At 35.5% G+C, this 23193-nt stretch overlaps 1 protein-coding gene across 2 annotated transcripts in view; it reads right to left on the reverse strand.

Annotated features, from left to right (window-relative positions):
• CEP350 (centrosomal protein 350) overlaps nucleotides 1-22913 on the reverse strand; it is a gene marked incomplete at its 5' end in the record, with an annotated part of 126533 nt that extends 103620 nt beyond the window's left edge. Inside the window, 9 exons of one of the 2 annotated variants that reach the window (XM_079726989.1) lie at nucleotides 325-980; nucleotides 2458-2600; nucleotides 7269-7386; nucleotides 10515-10628; nucleotides 15137-15759; nucleotides 18557-18716; nucleotides 19562-19676; nucleotides 21752-21795; nucleotides 22841-22913. In XM_079726989.1, the coding sequence (XP_079583115.1) occupies nucleotides 325-980; nucleotides 2458-2600; nucleotides 7269-7386; nucleotides 10515-10628; nucleotides 15137-15759; nucleotides 18557-18716; nucleotides 19562-19676; nucleotides 21752-21795; nucleotides 22841-22913 (2046 nt within the window). Of the gene's footprint in view, nucleotides 1-324; nucleotides 981-2457; nucleotides 2601-7268; nucleotides 7387-10514; nucleotides 10629-15136; nucleotides 15760-18556; nucleotides 18717-19561; nucleotides 19677-21751; nucleotides 21799-22840 lie in introns of both variants that reach the window. The other variant, XM_079726990.1, reaches the window with a different exon arrangement.
• Between the last annotated feature and the right edge of the window lie 280 nt (nucleotides 22914-23193).

Raw genomic sequence — 23193 nt, forward strand, 5'->3', positions numbered from 1 at the left:
TAATTTCAACACAGATAACAAAACTGGGCTTTTCATTATTAATACAGTCTAACTTTGCTCAGTAATACAGTAAAAACTAGGCAAGGATATAACTAACAGCAGTGATGAGACAGATCAGTAACAATCACTCTAGGAAACTAACTGAGCACTTATTTTCAATCGGATTTATCTAGAATAAACTTCATGAAAGGCCATCATTATTATAAATACTGTCTGAGCATATGTCTGAATATTAGGAATGGTGAGTAATTATTAAAAAGTATAGCAAGTAAGTTTTTCCTAACCGTGAATTACTTCCCTTTGTATTTCTGTCACTACTATTACCTGTGTTTCCTGCATATGTTGATGAGTTGGCTCTTCAAGCAATGACTTTTCTAGAAGTAATTTGGAGTAAGTTTCCTGCAGTCGCCTATTTGCTGATGGCTCAGAAGGAGGCACATTTTTCACTTTCGTAAAGGCTTCTTTTTGTTTCCGGTAGAGCTCCTGTAATCGTTTGTTCTTCTGTTCCGTGGCCTCCTTTTGAGCCTTCTTCTCCTCATTTTGCTTCCTCTTCCTTTCCTCCTGCTGTCTAACAATGTACTGTCGTACCTCATCTGTATCATAGTGACGCTTTTTGGAAATAACAGGGGGATCTTCATTAGCTGTTATTTTGTCAGGTTTTCTTTTTATTGGGCTATGACTCCTAGGAGCTTGTATTGATGCTGATGGCTTCTGATTCTGTAACTCTTCTGTCTCTTGCCTTGCAGCCTGAGCTGCTGAATCCAGCTGTAGGTCATCAAGAATTCCACGAATTTCAACAGGTAAAAAGTCCTTATTTAAGGCAGCATTTTCCTCCTGTTTATTATCTGGAAGAGATGGAACTACTTTCTTTACATTATTTTCTGACCGAGCTCTACTTCTTGAACGTTCTGAGTTTCGTGGAAGATGTCTATGTGAAACATCCAACCTGGGATCCGATTCTGCTCTTCCAATATGACCCCCTACAAAGTATGAACTGTTAGTGATGTATTAAAATTCTATATTCATTCCTAAGATTTATCACACTAAGGAGAAAATTAGGAATTTCGCTTTATCTTAAACTCTAATTCAAATATCCTATAAAGTCTCCTAAGTAATATTTTAGAAGGAAAGAAAAACAGTAAGAGAAGAATTTCCATACTCTTAGAAACTATACTTCCTTGGCATTTTTAAAAAGTGCATCTTTTAATATTTCTGAAATAAGGACATATCTTGCTGTTGATATGGATATTTAACTATTAATATGAATAGAGAATTACTATTTCTCTCTCATATGCATATTTATTGTTACTATTTCTCTCCCTCACCAAACCCTCAAATAGTTGTTAAAAAACTGACAATGTGGGCTTCCCTGGTGGTGCAGTGGTTGAGAGTCCGCCTGCCGATGCAGAGGACACGCATTCATGCCCCGGTCCGGGAAGATCCCACATGCCGTGGAGCGGCTGGGCCCATGAGCCATGGCCACTGAGCCTGCGCGTCCGGAGCCTGTGCTCCGCGACGGGAGAGGCCACAACAGTGAGAGGCCCGCGTACCGTAAAAAAACAAAAACAAAAAAAAAGACTGACAATGTTATAGGCTGCCACAACTCTCCAATGAATAACAGAAAAAATTAAATATATAGAAAAACAATCATTTTATCATCTAAATGTTTGTTGATGTGGCTTAAATTTAGGCTAAGGACGGTGTGAGTTTATTTATAAGCTAGATGAAAGCAAAGAGGAACAAACACAAAATATATATTGACTTCTATATACCAAATTGCATCTCTTACTGAATCCATTCCAGAAGCTCAAATTCAGGCCAATTTTTGCCATTGAAAAGGAAAGCGGGCTTGTAGGTATTTATATTTCATTTCCCAAAATTACTGCTCATTAGTGAAAAAGTAACTAGTTATTTCAAATGGCACTCAAGATGGTTCAAAAAGAAAACAGCAAAGGACTTGAGGGTCAAACTAAAGACCTGTGGATCTAGATCAGATTTTGTCACCCACTGACTGTATATACCCTTGAGAAAACTCACTTCTCTCTCAGGGCCTGTTTCCTAATCTGTCAAACAACAAAAAAAAATCCAACCTTGTGAATGTCTACCTGTGTTTATGTCTGTGGAGATAAGACAGATTGGATTTGATTCTCTAAAGGTCTAATAAGATTTGATTACATGATGCTTTGCTATTTATTCATAATGACAGCTAAATGTAATTAATATAACACAAACAGAATTCTTAATAAAGATCATCATAACATCTATATATGGAAATTATCCACAGACAAGCCCAATTTCCTCTTTTTTGAGCTACATTCACAATTATAATGCAAAGTCTTAAGAGCATTCTTAAAAGAGTATTTTCACCTCTCAAAGTACTTACACAAGCAATTTTTAATTGTTTTGCTCAACAATTTTAATGGTTGAGTAATTTAATTTACTAATTTAATTACTCACCAGATTTAGTAGTTCTTTCTCTTCCACTTCTGTCACTTGATGCTATTCTTCGCTCTTTTTGCTCTATTCTAGGTGCAGGTCCCAGAATTTTCTTTACTAATTTTTGTCCATTTCGCCAAGAAGATGTACTTATCAGATGACTGCTACCTAAAAAAAAAGAAAGAAAGAAATATATATATATATATATTGGATTGAATATGCAACTTAAATTTTAGCTCTCAGAAGTACATCTTAAAAAATCTCCAAACAATAAATGCTGGAGAGGGTGTGGAGAAAAGGGAACCCTCTTGTACTGTTGGTGGGAATGTAAATTGATACAGCCACTGTGGAGAACAGTATGGAGGTTCCTTAAAAAACTAAAAATAGGGCTTCCCTGGTGGCGCAGTGGTTGAGAGTCCACCTGCCGATGCAGGGGACACAGGTTCGTGCCCCAGTCTGGGAAGATCCCACATGCTGCGGAGCGGCTGGGCCCGTGAGCCATGACTGCTGAGCCTGCATGTCCGGAGCCTGTGCCCCGCAATGGGAGAGGCCACAACAGTGAGAGGCCCGCATACCGCAAAAAAAAAAAAAAAAAAAAAACTAAAAATAGAGCTATCATACAACACAGCAATCCCACTAATGGGCATATATCCTGAGAAAACCGTAATTCAACAAGAGACATGTACCACAATGTTCACTGCAGCTCTATTTACAACAGCCAGGACATGGAAGCAACCTAAGTGTCCATCGACAGATGAATAGATAAAGAAGATGTGGCACATATATACAATGGAATATTACTGAGCCATAAAAAGAAGTGAAATGGAATTATTTATAGTGAGGTAGATGGACCTAAAGTCTGTTACACAGAGTGAAGTAAGTCAGAAAGAGAAAAACAAATACCATACGCTAACACATATATATGGAATCTAAAAAAAAAAAAGGTTCTGATGAACCTAGGGGCAGGACGGAAATAAAGACACAGACGTAGTGAATGGACTTGAGGATATGGGGCCGGGGGGGAAGCTGGGACGAAATGAGAGAGTAGCACTGACATATATACACTACCAAATGTAAAACAGATAGCTAGTGGGAAGCAGCTGTATAGCACAAGGAGATCAGCTCGGTGCTTTGTGACCACCTAGAGGGGTGGGATAGGGGAGGCTCAAGAGGGAGGTGATATGGGGATATATGTATACATATAGCTGATTCACTTTGTTATATAGCAGAAACTAACACAGCACTGTAAAGCAATTATACTCCAATAAAGATGTAAAAAAAAAAAAGTACATCTTACTCAACCATACGCATATTTGTAATTAATCTTTTGCTTATCTTACACCAAAGTCAAAAGGTTTACAATCTAATTTTATTTTTAAACTTAAGTCCTCAAAATTAATGAACAGTTCGTTTAAATCTTGACTTACCCACACACCTCAAATATAAGTGTAAAATGCTTTGAAAGTTAAGTACTAAATACTAATGATTTCTGAAACCTCAAGAACCAGGGCACTGAATCTAACAATTTGGCACAGAACAAAAATATGTCTTAACTATAATAAGTGTTTGGTTTACCAAAACTAGCACAGTACCTGACACATAGTAAAATGTGTCTGCTAAATGTCTGCTGAATGAACAAATGACTTAAGCTAAGCATAGAAAAAAAATTTAAAGAAACGTATAACAAATAGTTAACAGTGATTACCTTTGAAGGGGATGGTATTACAGGGAATTTCACATTATATTTTACAGATATATAACAAAACTACACACTACTTTTTAATGCATAAAACAATGACATTCAAAAAGCAAATATCATCAACACTTTAAATTGCCCTCATTATAAAACTTCATAAAAATAAAAGTATATTTCAATAAATACAGCTGTTTACCACGAGAAAAAATTTTCATTTATTAGCTTCAGATTGTAAAAAAATTAACATTAGACCATTGTTTCAAAACAGATGGTAACATAAAAAACAAAAAATGACGTGAAAGACCATTTACAAAATAGAAACCATTTTAAAAAACTGAAATAAATATGTAAAAGTGTTTAAATGCAAAGCAATATAAGAAATGTAATGGAAATGAAAATAATGAAGTAGCACTTTAAACCTAATTAAATTAGAAGAAAATACTTTTATATTCATAGCCAAAGCTGGTAAAATTACAATAAAAATCACTCTTATAAAAATCATACTTATACCATGCTTGTTGAAATAACAATGGATATAGTTTCTCTAAAAAAAAGAAAAAATAGTATTATATGTCAAAGTGCTCATTTTCCTTGATCAAATAATCCAAGTAATAGAAATGTATCCAACAGAAAGAAAAAAAATAAATGAAAATGTTCACTGTATAATTTTTTATAATATCAGAAGTAGCCTAAATATTGAATGGTAGATAGTTAAACTATGTTTCTATTAGAAGGAGTACTGTGTGGCCATTTCAAATTACAATTTCTATAAGAAAATAACAGAAATGTTCTTGTCGTAAGATGCTAAGAGAAAAAGATAAAATTTTACGGATACAATGGCAACAATCACCTACTACTGATCTTTAAATTACTGTAAGGAAATACACAAAATAATACTAGTACTTTGTTTATGTAAGGGCAGTGGTTTTTAATCTGTCTTCTTCTATGTTCCAAGCTTTCTGTGATACTATTTTATTGATTTATAATTTTAAAAAAATACCATTTAGAGTTTCATTTGAAAGTTTAAATGGAAGTATACATTTAATGAAAACATCTATTATTAAAAAACATGAATTATAAATGTGTGCTATTTACTTTAGAAATGTTTTTGTACCTTGTTATTAACCTTAATCGGTCTATCTAAAACATTTAAAAGGTTTTAAGTCTATTGCTCAATCTATTTATACAGAAACTTTATGTGAAAGGACTTTCCCTCACAGCACTTAAGAAAACACAAAACCACCCCCCGCCCGCCCCTGAGCAGAAATGCTGGGAGGGTAGGACGCCTGACAAAGTGTAGCCTTTTATCTTGTTTCGGGATGCATATTTATTACAAGTGCTCTGGTTAAATATTGAAAAGTTACATGCTGTAGTTTAGCATTTTGCCTTTGTAATTTACAGAAAGTATTGCAGAAAATAAACTTTTGTTTCATTTTGTAAAAAAAAAAAAAAGAAACTTTATGTTCTTAAGCAAAATGAGAGAGCAGACTTCTCTTCAATTTCAGCTTAATTTTCTGAATCAAGAGCAAGCAACCACAAATATACTGGGTAGTTATTTATAAATGTTGGCTTCCAAATATGCTGGGTGGTTATTTCTGAATTCTGGCTTTCTGGAATAGTCTCATGCAGTCATTGGTAGAAAAAGAGGACTTTCACTATAGATAAACTCTTAATACAGCTTTAATACAGTTTAATGACTCTCTGTCTTGGTCACTGCCACAGTACACACATGGGAATTAGCCCACCACAAAACTGGATAAATACAATCCAAGATCAGTATTTGTAAGTTATAGTGGTCCCAGTGCTTCATTTCAAACTATGCCCTTGACAACTAATATCACATGAAAAATACTTTGTTATATTTTTTAATGTAAGAATTAGTGTTTACATTCAGATAATTCATGTTCCTATAAGTTTTTATTTTTTTATTTGTATACAGCCAGCATCATTCTTGTATGACATCTACAGTTAACAATGGGTGCCACAAAGTAAGTTATTTGCCACTCTTCTGATTAGTCTATGACCAGAAAAACAAGCACCTGGTCAGAAACCAGTGCCCCGTCACTCCTATTCCATGTTCCCATGAGACTTCGTAAGTTCCCTATCTTACATTCATTACTCTTTACTGTAACTACATATCTACTCTTTTCCTGACAAGATTATAAGTTCCAAGAGGGCAGGGGCTATGTGCATCCTCCTTACCACTGTATTGCCTAAGCTTAGAATACCCCAGTGCCTCACATATAGCAAGTGCTCAAAAATATTTGCATAATGAATGAATGTTTGAATGTCTCCAAACTGAAAGTGACAAGTTCCCAACTTTCTCCACTTTCTCTTGACCCAAATTACTCATTGACTTAAATATGACATACTAAATAGCCATTTTCAATATAGCTAGAAATAATAATAATCAGTAGTAGTGGAATTACACCTAACAATTGAGTGCTTACCATGTGTCAGGTACTATATTGAGTACTTTTGGTATTAACTATTTTAGTTCTCACAACAACCTACGGGAGAAGTAACTAAAGCTTTTCCATTTACATATGGGGAAACCAAAGGACATCAAAATTAACTTATTTACCAAAGGAACAAAGCTAGACATGACAGAGCCAGGTTATAAATCCCAGGCAATCTGGATCAAGCCTGAAATGTTAATCACTATGGAACTAGGGAATTCTCTTTTTCCCTCTTCTTGATTTATTCAGAGTCCAGCCTGATCATACTAGCATGGACTGCCAGACTTTTCTTGTGCAACATTTATTCTCTTATGAGAATGAATGAAGGAACTTAGCTGCAGTCATAAGTTCACTACATAAAAATCATTACCTTTAATCTGGTTAATTTCTATTAAAAATAATGATAGAAGAAAATTGGAGGGGGGCATTGTTCACTATCATGGTGAATATATGGTTTGATGAGTATACACAAACATGAAGATTTATCAAACTATACATTCTTAATATGTATAACTTACTCTATGTCAACTATACCTCAATCAAACACACATATACAAAATAATGATACATAAAATATACTGAATTTTTGCATGTGTCGAATAATGAGAACATTCATTTCCGTGTAGATGCCATTTCACTGATATGTAACTTTAGGATGGGCCTGATATTGAGAAAACCAACCTGTTTTGCATTCTGGACTTGATAACTGTGCTACCTTTTGGACTTTTCGTACTGGCTTGACCATTTTCTTCTCTTTACTTTTTTCAGCAGGTTTTTCTTTCATGGAGCTATCATCTGAAAAGCAGAAACATATATAGCAAATATTTTAATGATTGCTACCTATCCACTCATCCTCCCTCCCAGTATGAAAAATCTGTATAAAGTATATGATTCAGGCAGAGAGAGAGAAACCTTCACTGATGCTATTTCTTTGACCCAAAGGCTACAATGCCAAGTCCTCTTACAGCAAAGTCTAGAGATCACCATTACTCCACTGTTAGGTTCCACTTCTTTGTTATTTTTTTCAGGAAACCTTTGAGAAATTCACCTTGCTTTCACAAACTAGAAGATGCTGCAACAGTAATGCTTTCCAAGCTAGATCACAGCATTTATAGAATCTCAGAGGTGAGCACTTTCACAGACTCCTTTTCATTTAAAAATTCCTATTTAACTGAGACATTCATGACCTTCTAGAGTAAAACCTTATAAAATACTCAATATTCCAAAATTAAGCCCTTTTATGATTATGCTAGTGAAATATGTCAAGGTATTTCACACACACACACACATAAGTTACTACTCACTAATTTTTAAATTCCAATCTGGGGAAATAAACTGAACATATAAATTTGAAAATTAATCTCAATCACAGATCTGGATAAACGTACTTTAAAATACATATAGAGCTCTGCCTTCTGGGCAAAGAAGAAGTAAATGTGAGTCAAAGGCCCTGAGGCAGGAGCATACTTAGTGTCTAAGAAACAGCAAGGAAGCCAGTGTGAATGAAGTGAACAAAGAGAAGAGTAGTAAGAGCTAGGGTCAAGAGACATAACCGAGGGCAAGATCATGTAGGGCTTTATAGCTCATTGTAAGGACTTCAGGTTTTACTCAAGAATAAGATAAGAAATTTTTGAGCAAAGGAGTGATATGACTTAAATTAAATTTTAACAAGGTTACTCTCACAGCTGCGATGAAAGCAGACCCATTAGAAGAAGGGCAGAAGCAGGGTAACCAGTTAGAAAGCTACTGCAGTAATCCAACCAAGAGACTAATGGTGGAGGGCTTAGACCTAGGTGGTAGGGGAAAGTGGTTACATTTCAGACAATGTCAGATATAAGGTGTGAGAGAAATAGAGTGATCAAGGATGACTCAAGATCTGGGACCTGAACAATTAGAAAGATAAGATTAACTAAAATGGAGAGACTACCACAGGAATAAGTTTAAGGGGTGTACCATGACCCCGTTTAGTTAGTTAGCAAGCTCCATTTTTGGATATATCAAGCTTAAGAAATCTATTATGCATCCAGGGGAAGGTGCAGAGTTAGCAGCTGGATATCAATCTGAGCTCAGAGACGTCTGGCCAGAGACATAAACTTGGGAATCATCAGCAACAGAGACTATTTAAAGTCCTGAGACTACATGAGCTTGCCGAGTGTGTATATAGATAAACAAAAATTTTAAAAACAAAAAAGGAAAAAGAAAGGGGTGGAGGAGTAAAGAAGAGAAAAGAAAAAGAAAAATAAAGAAAAGAGAAGCACAGATCCAAGCACTGAGACCAGGACATGCTGATGTTCAGAGGTCACAGAGTCGATTAGGAAAAAAACAACTGAAAAGGAGCAACTAGACTTAGGAGGAAAACTAAAAACACTTACGGTATCCTAGACAGATGCCAAGTGAAGAATTTCAAGGAAGAAGTGATCAGTGATGTCCAATGATGCTGAGAGATTATGTAGGATGACAAATGTGAATTAAACATTGGATTTAGCAGTGTGGAAGTGTGGAAGTCATTGATGACCTTGAGAACAGCAGTCCACAGACATGTAGGAGCAAAACCCTAACAGAAAGGTTTCAAGAGTAAAACAGAGGGGAAAAATTGGAGACAATGAAGATAAGGCAACTTTCTGAAGTTTTGCTGTAAGTAAAAGAAGAGAAACCAAGTATTTGCTAAAAAGAATAGGGCCAAAAGAGGGGTTCTTTTATGATGGTTGAGATAACAGCATGTTATCAAACAGTATGTTGATGTGTATGACCTCATAGAGAGGGAGAACTTGATGATGCAAAGAAAACAAGGCTGAAGTAATGTCCTTCAATACACAAGAGCAAATGGAATATAAAACACAAGTAGATGGGTTTGTTTGTTTAAGGTAGGAGCCCAGGCAGAGTTCACCCACCATATCAAAAGAGAAGGCAGATTATAATACACAGACCTCTTTGAGAGTTTTTTGACATACATCATTCCACTAGTCTATAATGATACTTTTCTATGAAGTATATAGTTATTATTCCTATTTTACAGATGAGAAAACCAAGGAAGAGAGGTTAGGTAACATAGATAGTATAAATAGCTAATATGTGGCAGAGCCAGAATTTGAACCCTTGTAAACTGATTCCAAAATCTTTGCTCTTAACTATTATATTTCCTCTCCACATGGGAAAAAATTTCTGAAAATAGTGTTCCAACAGTAACAGTAGGAAAATTGGACTGGACAGCTAATGACACAGTATTTATTAGCAAAATCTCCACTGGGGCTTACTAGAAAATTCTCAGGCTTTAGAGTCAGACAGAATTGGTTTTGAACCTCGGCTTCAATTCTTAACTTTATGCAACCTCAGGAAAATTACTCTTTGGGCCTACATTTCCTCAACCGTAAAACATTCAGAAGATTAAGTACCCAGTAGCGTCTTGCCCAGAATCATACAAGGTGTTCAATAGTAGTAACATTATGAGTATGACCTTACTATTTCCCTCTTCCAATCTTCCGTAAGTTCCTCCTTCCAATCCTCTAACACTATTCCCTTCCTATAATGTTCATTTCTCTTCCTGCATTTTGCCTTCATGTTAGTTACCTTATCTGCTGCCTGCCAAATTACTGACCATTTCAAAGATCTCAGAGGTCTAGTAGAAGTAAACTACAACTAAACTCTACTATGTTTTCTTCACATCAGACAAGTCCAGCTCAGAAAGACCCTTAGTTTAAAAATAGCCTAGTTCCTGCCTCATCAGCTATGTATGCTAATTTTAACCCTGGAGCAGAGCCCAGAGGCTAAAAGAGCCTTACAACTGATACCATCACTACGTTAGTACATCATGCAGTTACAAAAGGGAAATATCTTTAGTTTGGTGACAACTTGATGTTTAAGTATTGCACGTTAGACAGTATGCATGATAAAACACTCAAAACCTAGGAACACTCTACACTCACCTGCAAAGTGAAGTGCTATGTCACGATACAGTTCTCTACTCATGTTTTGAAACTCAGCCTCCTGCCACACTTTCCCATCAGGTGTTCGAATCTTGGTCTCTGAAGGATTGAAGCCTAATATATAACCAACAATACAGAACATTCTTATTAAAGTTGCATTAAAAGTTTTGTTTGTGGGCTTCCCTGGTGGCGCAGTGGTTGAGAGTCTGCCTGCCGATGCAGGGGACATGGGTTCGTGCCCTGGTCCGGGAGGATCCCACATGCTGCGGAGCGGCTGGGCCCGTGAGCCATGGCCGCTGAGCCTGCGCGTCCGGAGCCTGTGCTCCACAACGGGGAGAGGCCACAAAGGTGAGAGGCCCACGTACCGCAAATAAATAAATAAATAAATAAATAAAAATGCTTTAAAAAAAAAAAAAAGTTTTGTTTGTTATATTCTTTTATAAGTGAGATAAAATTAATAAACTGTAAAATTCACTCTTTTAAAGTGTACAGCTCCCTGGTTTTTAGGATATTCAGAAAGTTATACAACTATCACCACTATCTAATTCCAGAGCATTTCATCACCCTGCAAAGTAACCCTGTGCCCATTAGCAGTCACTCCCCACACCATTCCCTCTATTCCCTGGCAACTACTAATCTATTTTCTATCTTTATGGATTTGCTTGTTCTGGACATTTCATAAAAATAGAATCACACAATATGTGGTCTTTTGTGTCTGGTTTCTTTCACTTAGCATTTTGTTTTCAAAGCTCATCCACCTTATAACACATACAGAAGCTTTATTTCTTTTATTGTTGAATGATATTCCATTGTACAGATATACCAACATTTGCTTATCCATTCATCAGCTGATGAACATTTGGGTTGTTTCTACTTTTCAGCTATTATGAATAATGTTGCTATAAACATTCATGCACGTGTGTGTGTGTGTGTGTATGTATATGTTTTCAATTCCCTTGGGTATTATACCTAGGACTGGAATTTCTGGGTCATATGGTAACTATGTTGAACTTTTTGAGGAACTGCCAAACTGCTTTCTAAAGCAGCTGCACCATTTTACATTCTCACTAGCAATGTATGAGGGTTCCAATTTCTCCATATCCTCACCAACACGTGTTATTGTCTGTCTTTTTTATTAGAGCCACCCTAGTAGGTGTGAAATGGTATCTCACCGTGGTTTTGATTTATGTATCCCTACTAACTAATGATGTTGAAATGGTTTATAAGCTTTCAAAAGAGGAATGCATCATTAGCTACCACATAATATGTTAACAAATACTGTTTGGAAGAAGTAAGCTTCAGTGAGACAAAGCAATATACATTTGTTCAAAAAGACTAGAAATGGAGATGCACTAAATTAAATGATAAAAGAATGGCAATCATAAATTATGGATATCAGAGCTACAAACTACCCTTCTCAAGACTAAAAGAGAGACAATGCTACTCATTCTCCTTTTCTTTGAATACAGGCATTAATTGCTATCATCTGTCTGATTTTGCCTATGGCTGAACAAATGGACAAGCTGCTGTCTACACAGGCAAAATGCAGCCAAAGTGTGGAAAACAGTTCTTTAAAACATACCTGTTCAATTTCTCAACAAACATTACACATGTGCTATTTCCTATAAATCATTCTAATTTCCTACTTCAAATTTATCACTACTCTTTTAAGAAATATACAGAACTTAGAATGTTATTTTGCAAAAAAAAAATAATAAAGTATCAAATATGGATAACCAGAGTAGTAAAAAGATTTATATTTTCAAATGGGCTCCACTTACCAAAGAATCACCATTAAATATTTTGTAAAATTAAATCAATATAAAGAATGGAGTCAAAATTGGTAAAAGTACTTTAGAAGTGTTACATAAAATGTACTGGTAAATTAATTACATGTCTAATAAAAAATAATCTATTCAGCTCTTAGGAACAACAGCATAAGCTTTATTTTACCTGACATTTGTAGCATGGGGCACACACAATTATGCCTATAGCTATATAAGGAAAATGTTTATAAACATAGTGTTCAGTCTATTGCAAACCACAGTTTGTAACAAGAAAGTGTGGAAATTCCTTGTAAAGCTACCTTCCTCCAACATTTCTCACCCTCATTCCATCTCTCTACATTCAACCTTATCATTTTTTCTTCTCTCCTCTTTAGGAAACATTTATTTCTATGGGAGCCTTTCTTTATATTTGATCTTTACTAACAAGTTAACTTTAAGAAGCTTTCAATATCTATACATCAGTTTCTCTTTCTGTTTCCCAGTTTTTATTTCCATTCTCTTTGTGCACATTTTTTCTTACTAGTTGAATTTACTGAATAGAATAAAAATTATACTGTGCATTTACTTGTGTCCAAGACACTGTACTAAGCTCTAAATAAAATACAGATGATCAAAATAGGCTCTTAACCTTCTTGGGCATTTAAACCAGAAAGAAAAAGATATGCAAACCACTAAGTATAAGGAAGAATCACATAAACACCACTGTGTTCACTACTTCAAACTTTAAACATACACACACAAAAATGTAAAAATAAAGTTTAGAAGGGGTTTCATATGCTAACAACTGTATAAAAAGAGAAAGAGGGGCTTCTCTGGTGGCGCAGTGGTTGAGAGTCCGCCTGACGCTCGGGTTCGTGCCCCGGTCCGGGAGGATCCCACATGCCATGGAGCGGCTGGGCCCGTGAGCCATGGCCACTGAGCCTGCGCGTCCGGAGCCTGTGCTCCGCAATGGGAGAGGCCACAACAGTGAGAGAGCCGTGTACCGCAAAAAAAAAAAAAAAAAAAGAGAGAGAAAGAAAACACACACACACACCCTCTCTCTCTCATTTGTATATGAGAAAATTATCTCTGGAATGATACACAAATTGTTAACACAAGTACCCTCCAGAAAGGGGACCAGGAGGTTGGAGCACCAGAGTGATAGAGCTTTTCAATATACATCCTTTTCATCTTTCGAATTGTGAACCAAGTGAATTTATTATGTATTTGAACAAGTGAAATTAAAATGTCACTTTAGAATACAGTATATTGAGGGTTTTAATTTACACTGACAAAAAGTTGGCAGAAAACCAGTTCTTCACCGTTGGAAAAAATAAATCCATTGCTCAGGACACTGGAAACCATATTCTGTTACGATTTCTGAAATGTATACTACTTGTCATTAGTTAGCCTCCCAAAAGTTGTATTCATAATATATTTTAATATGAAAATTAACATGTTAAAAATTAGTAAGTAAAAGGAATACACGAAATCCAGTCACAACTCAAAGGAAGTTACACTTAAGGTTTTCACTCTGGTTATTTAAGGTTGTCCTCTTTTTTAACTTTTAGATTTTTATAAATTATTAAATAAAATATAGATTCAAATCAACCATCTTGACTTTGCCTTAGTGGAATAACTTTTGGAATTTCAGAACTTTGACTTCTAGAATGAACAAACCTTAAAGGTACAATCTGTATTTAATGGGTCTAATATAAGTATAGTCAAAGTTTTGGATAATCACTATCTCAGAACCAACAAGAACATTCTGACCCCACCATTTGCTATCTGCTCTGTCAACAGTGTGGACAATTATTACTACATGGCACACAAACTACTAGAAGGATAAGAAAGAATTTTACTAAGGGAACTACCCACAATTTTATCACAAATTATGTAGAATAAAATGCTAGTTATCTTTTATCTAATTCACAATGAATAGCACTAGCAAAACGTAATAAACAACACAAAAAACTGGTAATTGCTCAAACTTTAGATAGTTAAATTTGTTCTGTTAAAATTAACAGAAGAAACAAATCTTGGCTGTATTTTGATCTTCATACATTTATCCAAACTAAAAACTGAACTTGAAAAAATATCCACAAAAGAAAGACCAGAATGGCAGGAATTTTAAGACAAAAGTCTAACACTGAGTAACCTCACCAATGAATCAACTCTTTATTAAAAATTTTATATGGGTGACCCTGTGAAAATAGTTTCAGGAACAAAAAAATGCAAACTCCTAAAAACCACCATATATAAAAACTTGAGTTGGGCCAAAAACAGATATTCTCTCTGAAAAGCATCTTCTCAGTGGAAATCTGATTTAAATATTGTTTTCTTAAACATGGAGAAAACCCCTGTCAAAATTCGAAGGTTAAGGTAACAACAGGGTCCAAATGTCAGTGCCAAAATATTCTATAACCAAGTATTAACTGGCACTGACTGAATTATCTTTCAAACATTACTTTTGAAAGAATTCCTAATAACAATCCAAATACAATGGAAGGATAAGAGCAATATTCTTTCAGTTCTCTGAAAGTTGTACTAATTTTTATTTTCTCTTTTGTTCAACTTATTAAATGTTCATATAGTGGTTCTCAAACTATAAGAACCTCGAGGGACTTGTTAAAAATTCCAATTCTGGACCCTATCTCCAGAAATTCTGATTTAGATCCAGTGTAGGATCCAGGAATCTGCCTTTTTAGCATGCATCCTGAATTAATTTTTTAAGGCATTAGATTTGAGAAGCACACCCTGTTCTAAAGATGGTCCTCTCTACTCAAATACATCCAAGGGAGAAAGGGAGACAAGGAGGCAGGAAGACAGAAAAAGACATAAAGACTGATTACAAACCTTTATACGTCGGAGCAGGTGGTGCTGTTGCCACTTTCCTGACCTTTGCTGTCACTGAGCTATCAACATTAACAACCATTACTGGATGGTCAATATGACCCAGATTCTGGCCCTGGTCATTTGTTTCTTCTGAGTGTTCCCACTGTTTCCTAATCCGCTCCTTGAGTTTTTCCAATTTAACATCATGTTGTCGCCGCTTTAGGATATCTAATCTTTGGGAATTACAGGTACTAGTAGAAGACGGAGAAGAATCAGTTAACCGTAACACTTTTGAATCAACATCACGGCCCATGTTACACACAGAAGCCTTCAAAGTGTTCTCATTTCCTTTTGCTCTATTAGGCTTTTCTTCATCACTTCTCATAGGAGCTGCCATCTTAATCAAACATTCAGAATTTTGCAATGCATCAATTGTTGGTCGATCATTTAAAAATCTAACAACTGTATCATTGACGACAGATGATTGGGAGCTCTCAAAATCACAGCAATGTATATTCCGATCTTCCTGATTGCATATCATCCGGTTCCCACTCTCAGGCTTCTCTTCATTAACATCCACACAATATATATGCTTTGACTCTAAATGGCTGGGACTTATGTTGGACGGTGTACCATGGACTTCCCTGTTATTAAAAAATAATTAGCTTTGAATGAAGAGTACAAAAACCAGTCATACAAACTGAATAGAGAACTCTAAGCTAACATTAGAGACCCGAAAAACCTAGAAGTTCCAGTAAGTTAAAAAAACCAAAATAACCATTACTACTATTAAAATTCAGGGCTTCCCTGGTGGCGCAGTGGTTGAGAGTCCGCCTGACGATGCAGGGGACATGGGTTTGTGCCCCGGTCCGGGAAGATCCCACATGCCACGGAGCGGCTGGGCCCGTGAGTCATGGCCACTGAGCCTGCGCGTCCAGAGCCTGTGCTCCGCAATGGGAGAGGCCACAACAGTGAGAGGCCCGCGTACCGCAAAAAAAAAAAAAAAAAAAAAAAAATTCAATGCTCAGTGCCTCCTGTGTATCAAAGTTTAGATTATGGCAAATAATCTAAATCATAATCTGCATGTTATAAAATAAGAAATATGCAAAAGATGCATAGAGAGATTTCCTTAAGAACCCCAGAAAACAGGATTACAATCTGACTTTGCATATTCACTGGACACTATTACCAAAATGTACATTTTACTTCTCCATGAAATCTTAAGAATTAGGAAAAAAAAGTTCTCAAATTCTGACATTTCATATGTATAACTTCTAAATAATGTACCAAATTAGCAAATAGATTGGGAGTAGAAATAAAGTGGAAGTACAGTAAATATTTTCCTCCAAATGAATGTGGTTAGTAAAGTTTAACCTCTCTGAAACACAGACAACTTTTCTGGCAGCTTCAAATTATGTAAAGCATATCTAGAAACACCACAATAAGCAAAGAAGACTGGACACAGCCAAAGTACATATCACAAAGTCCATGTTCTCTATTCATAAAAACACTAGCAAAAGTATTCCTTAACAACTATTTTTATTTTACATATCATTCTAATAAGTTATATTTTAGGAACAGAGCAGTTAATTAAAAGGGAGGTTAATGAAGACAAGCCTCAGCAGAAGGAAGAATACATGAAAAACTACCCAACAGGGACTTCCCTGGTGGCGCAGTGGTTAAGAATCTGTCTGCCAATGCAGGGGACACGGGTTCGATCCATGGTCTGGGAAGATCCCACATGCCACGGAGCAACTAAGCCCATGCACCACAGCTACTGAGCCTATGCTCTAGAGCCCGTGAGCCACAACTACTGAGTCTGCATGCCACAACTACTGAAGCCCACAAGCCCTAGAGCCCGCACACTGCAACTACTGGGCCCGCGCACAACTACTGAGCCCATGCTTCGCAACTACTGAAGCCCACACCCTCTAGGGCCTGGATGCTGCAACTACTGAGACCTGCGCGCCTAGAGCCTGTGCTCCACAACAAGAGAAGACACCGCAATGAGAAGCCTGAGCACCTCAATGAAGAGTAGTCCCCGCTAGCGGCAACTAGAGAAAGCCCGTGCAAAGCAACGAAGACCCAACACAGCCAAAAAATAAATAAATAAAATTTTTTAAAAAAGAAAAGAAAAAGAAAAACTACCCAACAAAGTTATAAAAGCAGATAAACAACCATCTGAACCTGCAAGGTCTGAAAGAGTAGCATTTACCACATGTGGCAACTGAGCAATTGAATGTGGTTAGTCCAAACTGAGATGTGCTATAATGTAAATTACATACCAGATTTTAAAGATTTAAAACAAAAAAGAATGTAAAACATCTTTGTGTGTGTGTATGTGACTATTAAAAATCTTTAAATTACATATGTGTGGTTCACATTAATGGTTCCATTGTAAGTGATCTAAATGTTTCATGTATAGGCATAAAATTCTAAATGCCACAAAAATTCTTAGAGTCATGACTCTATTACAGCATAATATGGTAATTTTGTATCTATTGTGAGTGCACGAGTGTGTGCGTTTTTCTAAGGAGATAGTCCACAGTTTTCATCAGATTCTCACTGGGGTCCATGACCCAAAAAATATTAGACCCTGTTCTGAATGGCTGACTATTAAACAAGTTGGGGGCTGAGAACTGAGTTCTGTAGCTTCTCTCTGTAGAGATCAAGACTAAATTCAATTATTTTCACTACCTTGACCAGACTGCAACAATTCACAGGTCTAAAATTAGCACATGTAGAGAATAAAATAAAGCATAAAATGGTAGGTTATCTACCATGCTTCTATCTTAAAAAGGGAAGAACTCACCAAAAAAAAAAAAATGTAATTTCACAGTCTTTCAATCACTCACTAATTAAATATTCACTATACAGTTCTTTCAACTTTTCTATGAATATGAAAATTTTCATAATAAAATGTTGGAAAAAATATCTAGAATACTTAGTAAACAACAGGCATTAAGATAATGCTTTGAGAATAAGACAGATTTACAGTCTTAGATAAACTAATGTAATGGGTAGTTATGGAATCAAAATATAATGCAACATGAAAGTGCTCTAAGAGAGGAAGCACAGAAGAAGGGTTAAATAAGCTGGAGAATGAACTGGGGTAGAAACAGATCTGGCAATGTTTCATACAGAAGGTGATAAAAGAAACTGAATAATTCATTTGTAGGAAACATATTTATTACAGTGGCAGTGGTCTGGAGCAAATATTACTACTTCTTCTCCCCAAATATTCCATCTGTAAAAGAACAGAAAGTCAGCATTTCATAATATAAAAGATTTTGCTTTACCTTTTTGGAAAATGAAAAAGGTAATAATACTAGATCCAGAGTGCTATGAAAAACTGAGAAAATAAACTATACTCTTACTATAAATACTACAGAGTAACTATTTGATAATTTTAAAAAACAAAACAAACAAAAAAACACTAACCTGTAAGAAACCAAAGGTTCACGAAATTCCACACGATTAATTTTCTTTACGTTACTCTCCAGGGTGGTAGCTCTGAGAGGACTACGAGATTTCTCTTTTCGTGATTTAGAAGATTTGGAGGTTGGAGCATTAACCCAAGAATCATCCAGGTATCTACCATCTGAAGAAAAAGGAAATCTATGAGAACATATGATATAAAATACGACTGTCTCTGAATGTGGCTAGTATTTAAGAAAATAACTTAGGTATCTATTATTTCTGAAATCCCTGGTTGGATATTATATAAGTAGATGGGAAAAATTCAGGTTAAATTATTACAGTAACTCAACTTATACAGAAAGACTATATTCTGAGCAAACAATGCAAAATAAAACTCTACATAAAAAATTCCTTTTTGTCAAAAGTTCTGACTCAAAAAAAGAAGTATCAGATAAAACCCAAGACTCACAGATTAATAAAAAAGAATCACAGTATCGGTGGAAAGTACTAACCTGCAGGTTTATCCCACTAATTATGCAACCACAGAATTAAATATATGAAAGGTAACCAAAGAAAATATTTACACTGTGTCAATTTATGATAGTATCTCTAAGACAGATATTCCAATTTTGATTTTAAACCCCAACAAAAAAATATAAATCTTAAGTCAACTAAATTTCAAAGTGATATACCTGTGAATTAAAAAAAAAAAAAAGACATTATAACCCTAAAGGCTCAAAATCAAATTCTCATTAACAACAAATGAAAACTCGCTATCAAAGGTGATGCAGTGGTGCTAAGTCCCTGATCAAAAGATGGTGAAAATGTCATCTACAGTCACTGAATACAAGGCTGCTTCGTAACTACTCAGTACCAAAGAAAAAAAAACTAAATGCTGATGAGGTATATAGTCTCTGACAAAAGAACAAGGAAATACATGGGACTATAAGAAGAAATTAAGTTGAAATAAAACATCAAAATTCATATTTAATATATTTATATCTTTGGAATTAACCTCATACATACCTTTTCTACTTATTTTTCTGGTAGCACTTGCAGAAGATTTCTTGGTATCCATGACAGAATCAAACACAGCTGTACTCGTAGGGGTTACTTCCAATTTGTTTTCAATGTGTCTCAGCTAAAGTTTAAACACCATCAAAACAAACAGTTAATCCTGTAAATTAACCAGCTACCACCAATTTAATTAGTTATTTAAAACTATACTGTCCAACACCTTTCTCCAAAGTAGAAAAAACTTAGGAATGCTTTATTTTAATTAAAAAAAATAGCTTTCCCATTATTTACTACTTAAGCTCTACTAACAACTGGCTCAATGCTGCCCAAATCTGGACAAGAAAATCAGAGTCTGTAGAACATCAAGGAGTTTCTATTTGTCCTGTTGACCTATTTTTTTAATCACTGAGTTTTTTAAAAGCAGTAAATTTTCTGACATTGTATGTTGCGTATCATTAAGCTACGTATTTGTGCATTTCTATATATTTTATGCATTTTACATGCAAAAATGAGGAAAAACAATTCAGCTAGACTAAAATTTAGGACTATTCAAAGAGCCACGACTTTTTTGTTTTGTTTTGTTTTTGGCTGCATTGGTTCTTCACTGCTGCGCACGGGCTTTCTCTAGTTGCAGCGAGCAGGGGCCACTCTTCGTTGTGGTGTGTGGGCTTCTCACTGCAGTGGCTTCTCTTGTTGCAGAGCACGGGCTCTAGGCTCACGGGCTTCAGTAGTTGTGGCTTGCAGGCTCTAGAGCGCAGGCTCAGTAGTTGTGGTGCACAGGCTTAGTTGCTCCACAGCATGTGGGATCTTCCCAGACTAGGGCTCGAACCCACGCCCCCTTCATTGGCAGGTGGATTCTTAACCACTGCACCACCAGGGAAGCCTGCCACAATGTTTTATAGTTTTATATCTACAGAATAAGTTTCACAATAAGGACAAAGTTCACAAGATAGAATTCAGGTTTCCATACGCTTTACAATTTAAGTCGACTTTTGATATTACCACCAATGATTTTAAAAAGCATTTTCCCCACACATGCTTACAAGAGAAAACTTGAAAAAAACAGAAAACAGAAAAAAATAAAATTAAAATCATCAAAATTCCACCACACAGAGATAGAAACTTTGTGTAAAATGCTGATTTATCTTCTTTCAGATTTTTGCAGTGCAATGTACTCACAAGATTGGAATAATCCTTTATATATCAATAGTTTTGTATCAGACGTTTTCCCCCATTTATATTATGAACCACTTATCCCTAAAAATTCTTTTTAAAAGCCCAATAATTTTTTTGGAAAACAACTATTAACAGTTCAGCTCTAAATTAGTTTAGCTCTAAATTAAACTGGGGATAGAAACTATTCCTATGTTGTAGATGTACAATACTCATGTAGAAGAGAGAGAATATATACTGATTGCTGTATTCACGGGGCCAAAATTTTGACTCTGCATTATGACCAAACCTAGGTTATAGTACCTTTTCCGGATTGATTTTCAAACCAAAAGATTAGGGGACAGAAAACACCATGTTCAGACAGTAAACAAATAGATAATTCGAACTCAGGTAGAATACAAAAGGAAACAAACAAAATATATATTAGAAGAGTAATTTGCCTGAAAAAGAAAAAAGGAAAAGGTCTCTCTTTGAAGAAGCTATGTATCACTTGCCAAATTTGGATTTCTAAACTCCAGACAAGATTGGACAGAACATAAATGAGAACATTTGCCCATAATCATGCTTCTTCAGCAGTGCTAAGAAAAAACAGATTGCTATTGCCACAAAAAATGAGGAGGTAACTCACAGTCCACTCAAGGAAAAGCTGTTCCTTTCATTTCCTGACTGAGCCTTTTACATAGACACAGCCCCACCTTCTCAAATACATTCTATGCTTTAAATCTTCATCTCAACACACCAATTGAGCAAATTTATTAAAGCAGAATAAACAGTACAAATTATCTTAATCTTTTATATGCCATAGTGTTAATGTTTCTGATACTTAGTGTCTTAATTATTGCTTTACTGTCTAATAGTTGTCATTAATGTTCATTTTGTAACATATAGTATATAACTTCTTACAGAAATGTTTAACCTTATTTTCTTATCAAAAAAGCACTACAGAAAAAAATTGTAATCTATTCAATCATAACAGGCAATCAATTTTAGACAAGAAAGAAATAAATGGAACCTGTAATTACTTACAGCAGCCTTGGTCTGAGAAAGTGCATCCCATGGTGTGGTTATATCTGCTGGGCAATATTGATATTTACTGAATTAGAATCTCTGAAGTGTACCTTGGAATCTGCATTTTAATAGGTCCCAAATGCACTCAAAAGTTTGAGAATCACTTTATTAGGCAGAACTATTCCCCAGCAAGTGCTTTATTATATTAAGCCAAAACACGATTCCTCTCCTATCCTCTAAAGCCGAGCTTCCCAATATAAGGTTTAGTTGTATTAGACACTGATCCCACTAGTCCTTAGGACAACTGGACTAACACCCCCCCGCCACCTACACTCCATCAGACATCTCTAACAATAAGCATCCTCAGTTTAAAAGTATCCTCAGTTTATCCCAATGAGCTGAACAAATACAAAATATAGTATTGCACTGCATTTCATATTATGATATGAAAAGACTGGAAAACTACTCCAGACTTCAATCTACTAGTAGAAACAAGGTAACATCTATTTAGTCTTTCAGATAACAGCCCTTCAAAGAGTTTAAGTCTATATATTTCCCTTGAGTCATCCTTCTCTAGGATAACTATTTTCATCTCCTCCAAATGCCCCTCATGTGACGTGATATCCAGATCCCTCACAAACCCAATAATCTTGCTCCAGATATACTCCAGTTTGTCAACGTCCCTCAAAAAATATCATGCCTTAAATTAAAGTTACCCCCAATGCATCACTTAAAAAAAAAAAAAAAGAGTTCAATGAGACTATTGTTTTTGTTATCTGTGCACTACAGGTCTCTAACTATATTGGGAGCTGTATGATATTTATTAACATTAAGTCAGAATTTGTAAGATATTGTATATAACTAATTTTACATATACTGATTCATTTTTAAAAAGGATGTTTTCCCTTACAAAACAGTTTACTATTGGGTGCCTTTGAATATAAGGTATCTTGTATATTTAAAACAAAACTGAATTTTAAAAATTATTTATCCACTTGTTATAAATCAAAGCATATGGATAATTTTCATTTACTGAATAGCCCAGAATTTTAGGCACATGACCTAAACAAACCATTAAGTTCAGTTTCAAAAAAAACCAAATCATACCTTGAACAGTATCCGTGCTTTGAGAGTTCCTTGGATTTGGTAAAGGCACCTCTTTTGATTTGCTGCTCCTCATCCTGCCAATTTACCTGCAATCACATCATCAGCATTCACTGAAAATCAGTATTATAATATTAGTAAAGAAAATGCCCTATCTTGCCTTTCATGAAAGTCAGAAAAGAATTTTGTCATCTCTAAAAGTTATATCTGTATTTTCTTAAGAGTTCCTGATAATCTAATAACTTTATTTTTGCTTGGAAAACTAAACCATTAAAAATTGTATCATGTGGGCTTCCCTGGTGGCACAGTGGTTGAGAGTCCGCTTGCCGATGCAGGGGATGCAGGTTCGTGCCCCG

The sequence above is a fragment of the Hyperoodon ampullatus genome (assembly GCF_949752795.1).
Source record: "Hyperoodon ampullatus genome assembly, chromosome: 2".
Classification (NCBI taxonomy): Eukaryota; Metazoa; Chordata; class Mammalia; order Artiodactyla; family Ziphiidae; genus Hyperoodon; species Hyperoodon ampullatus.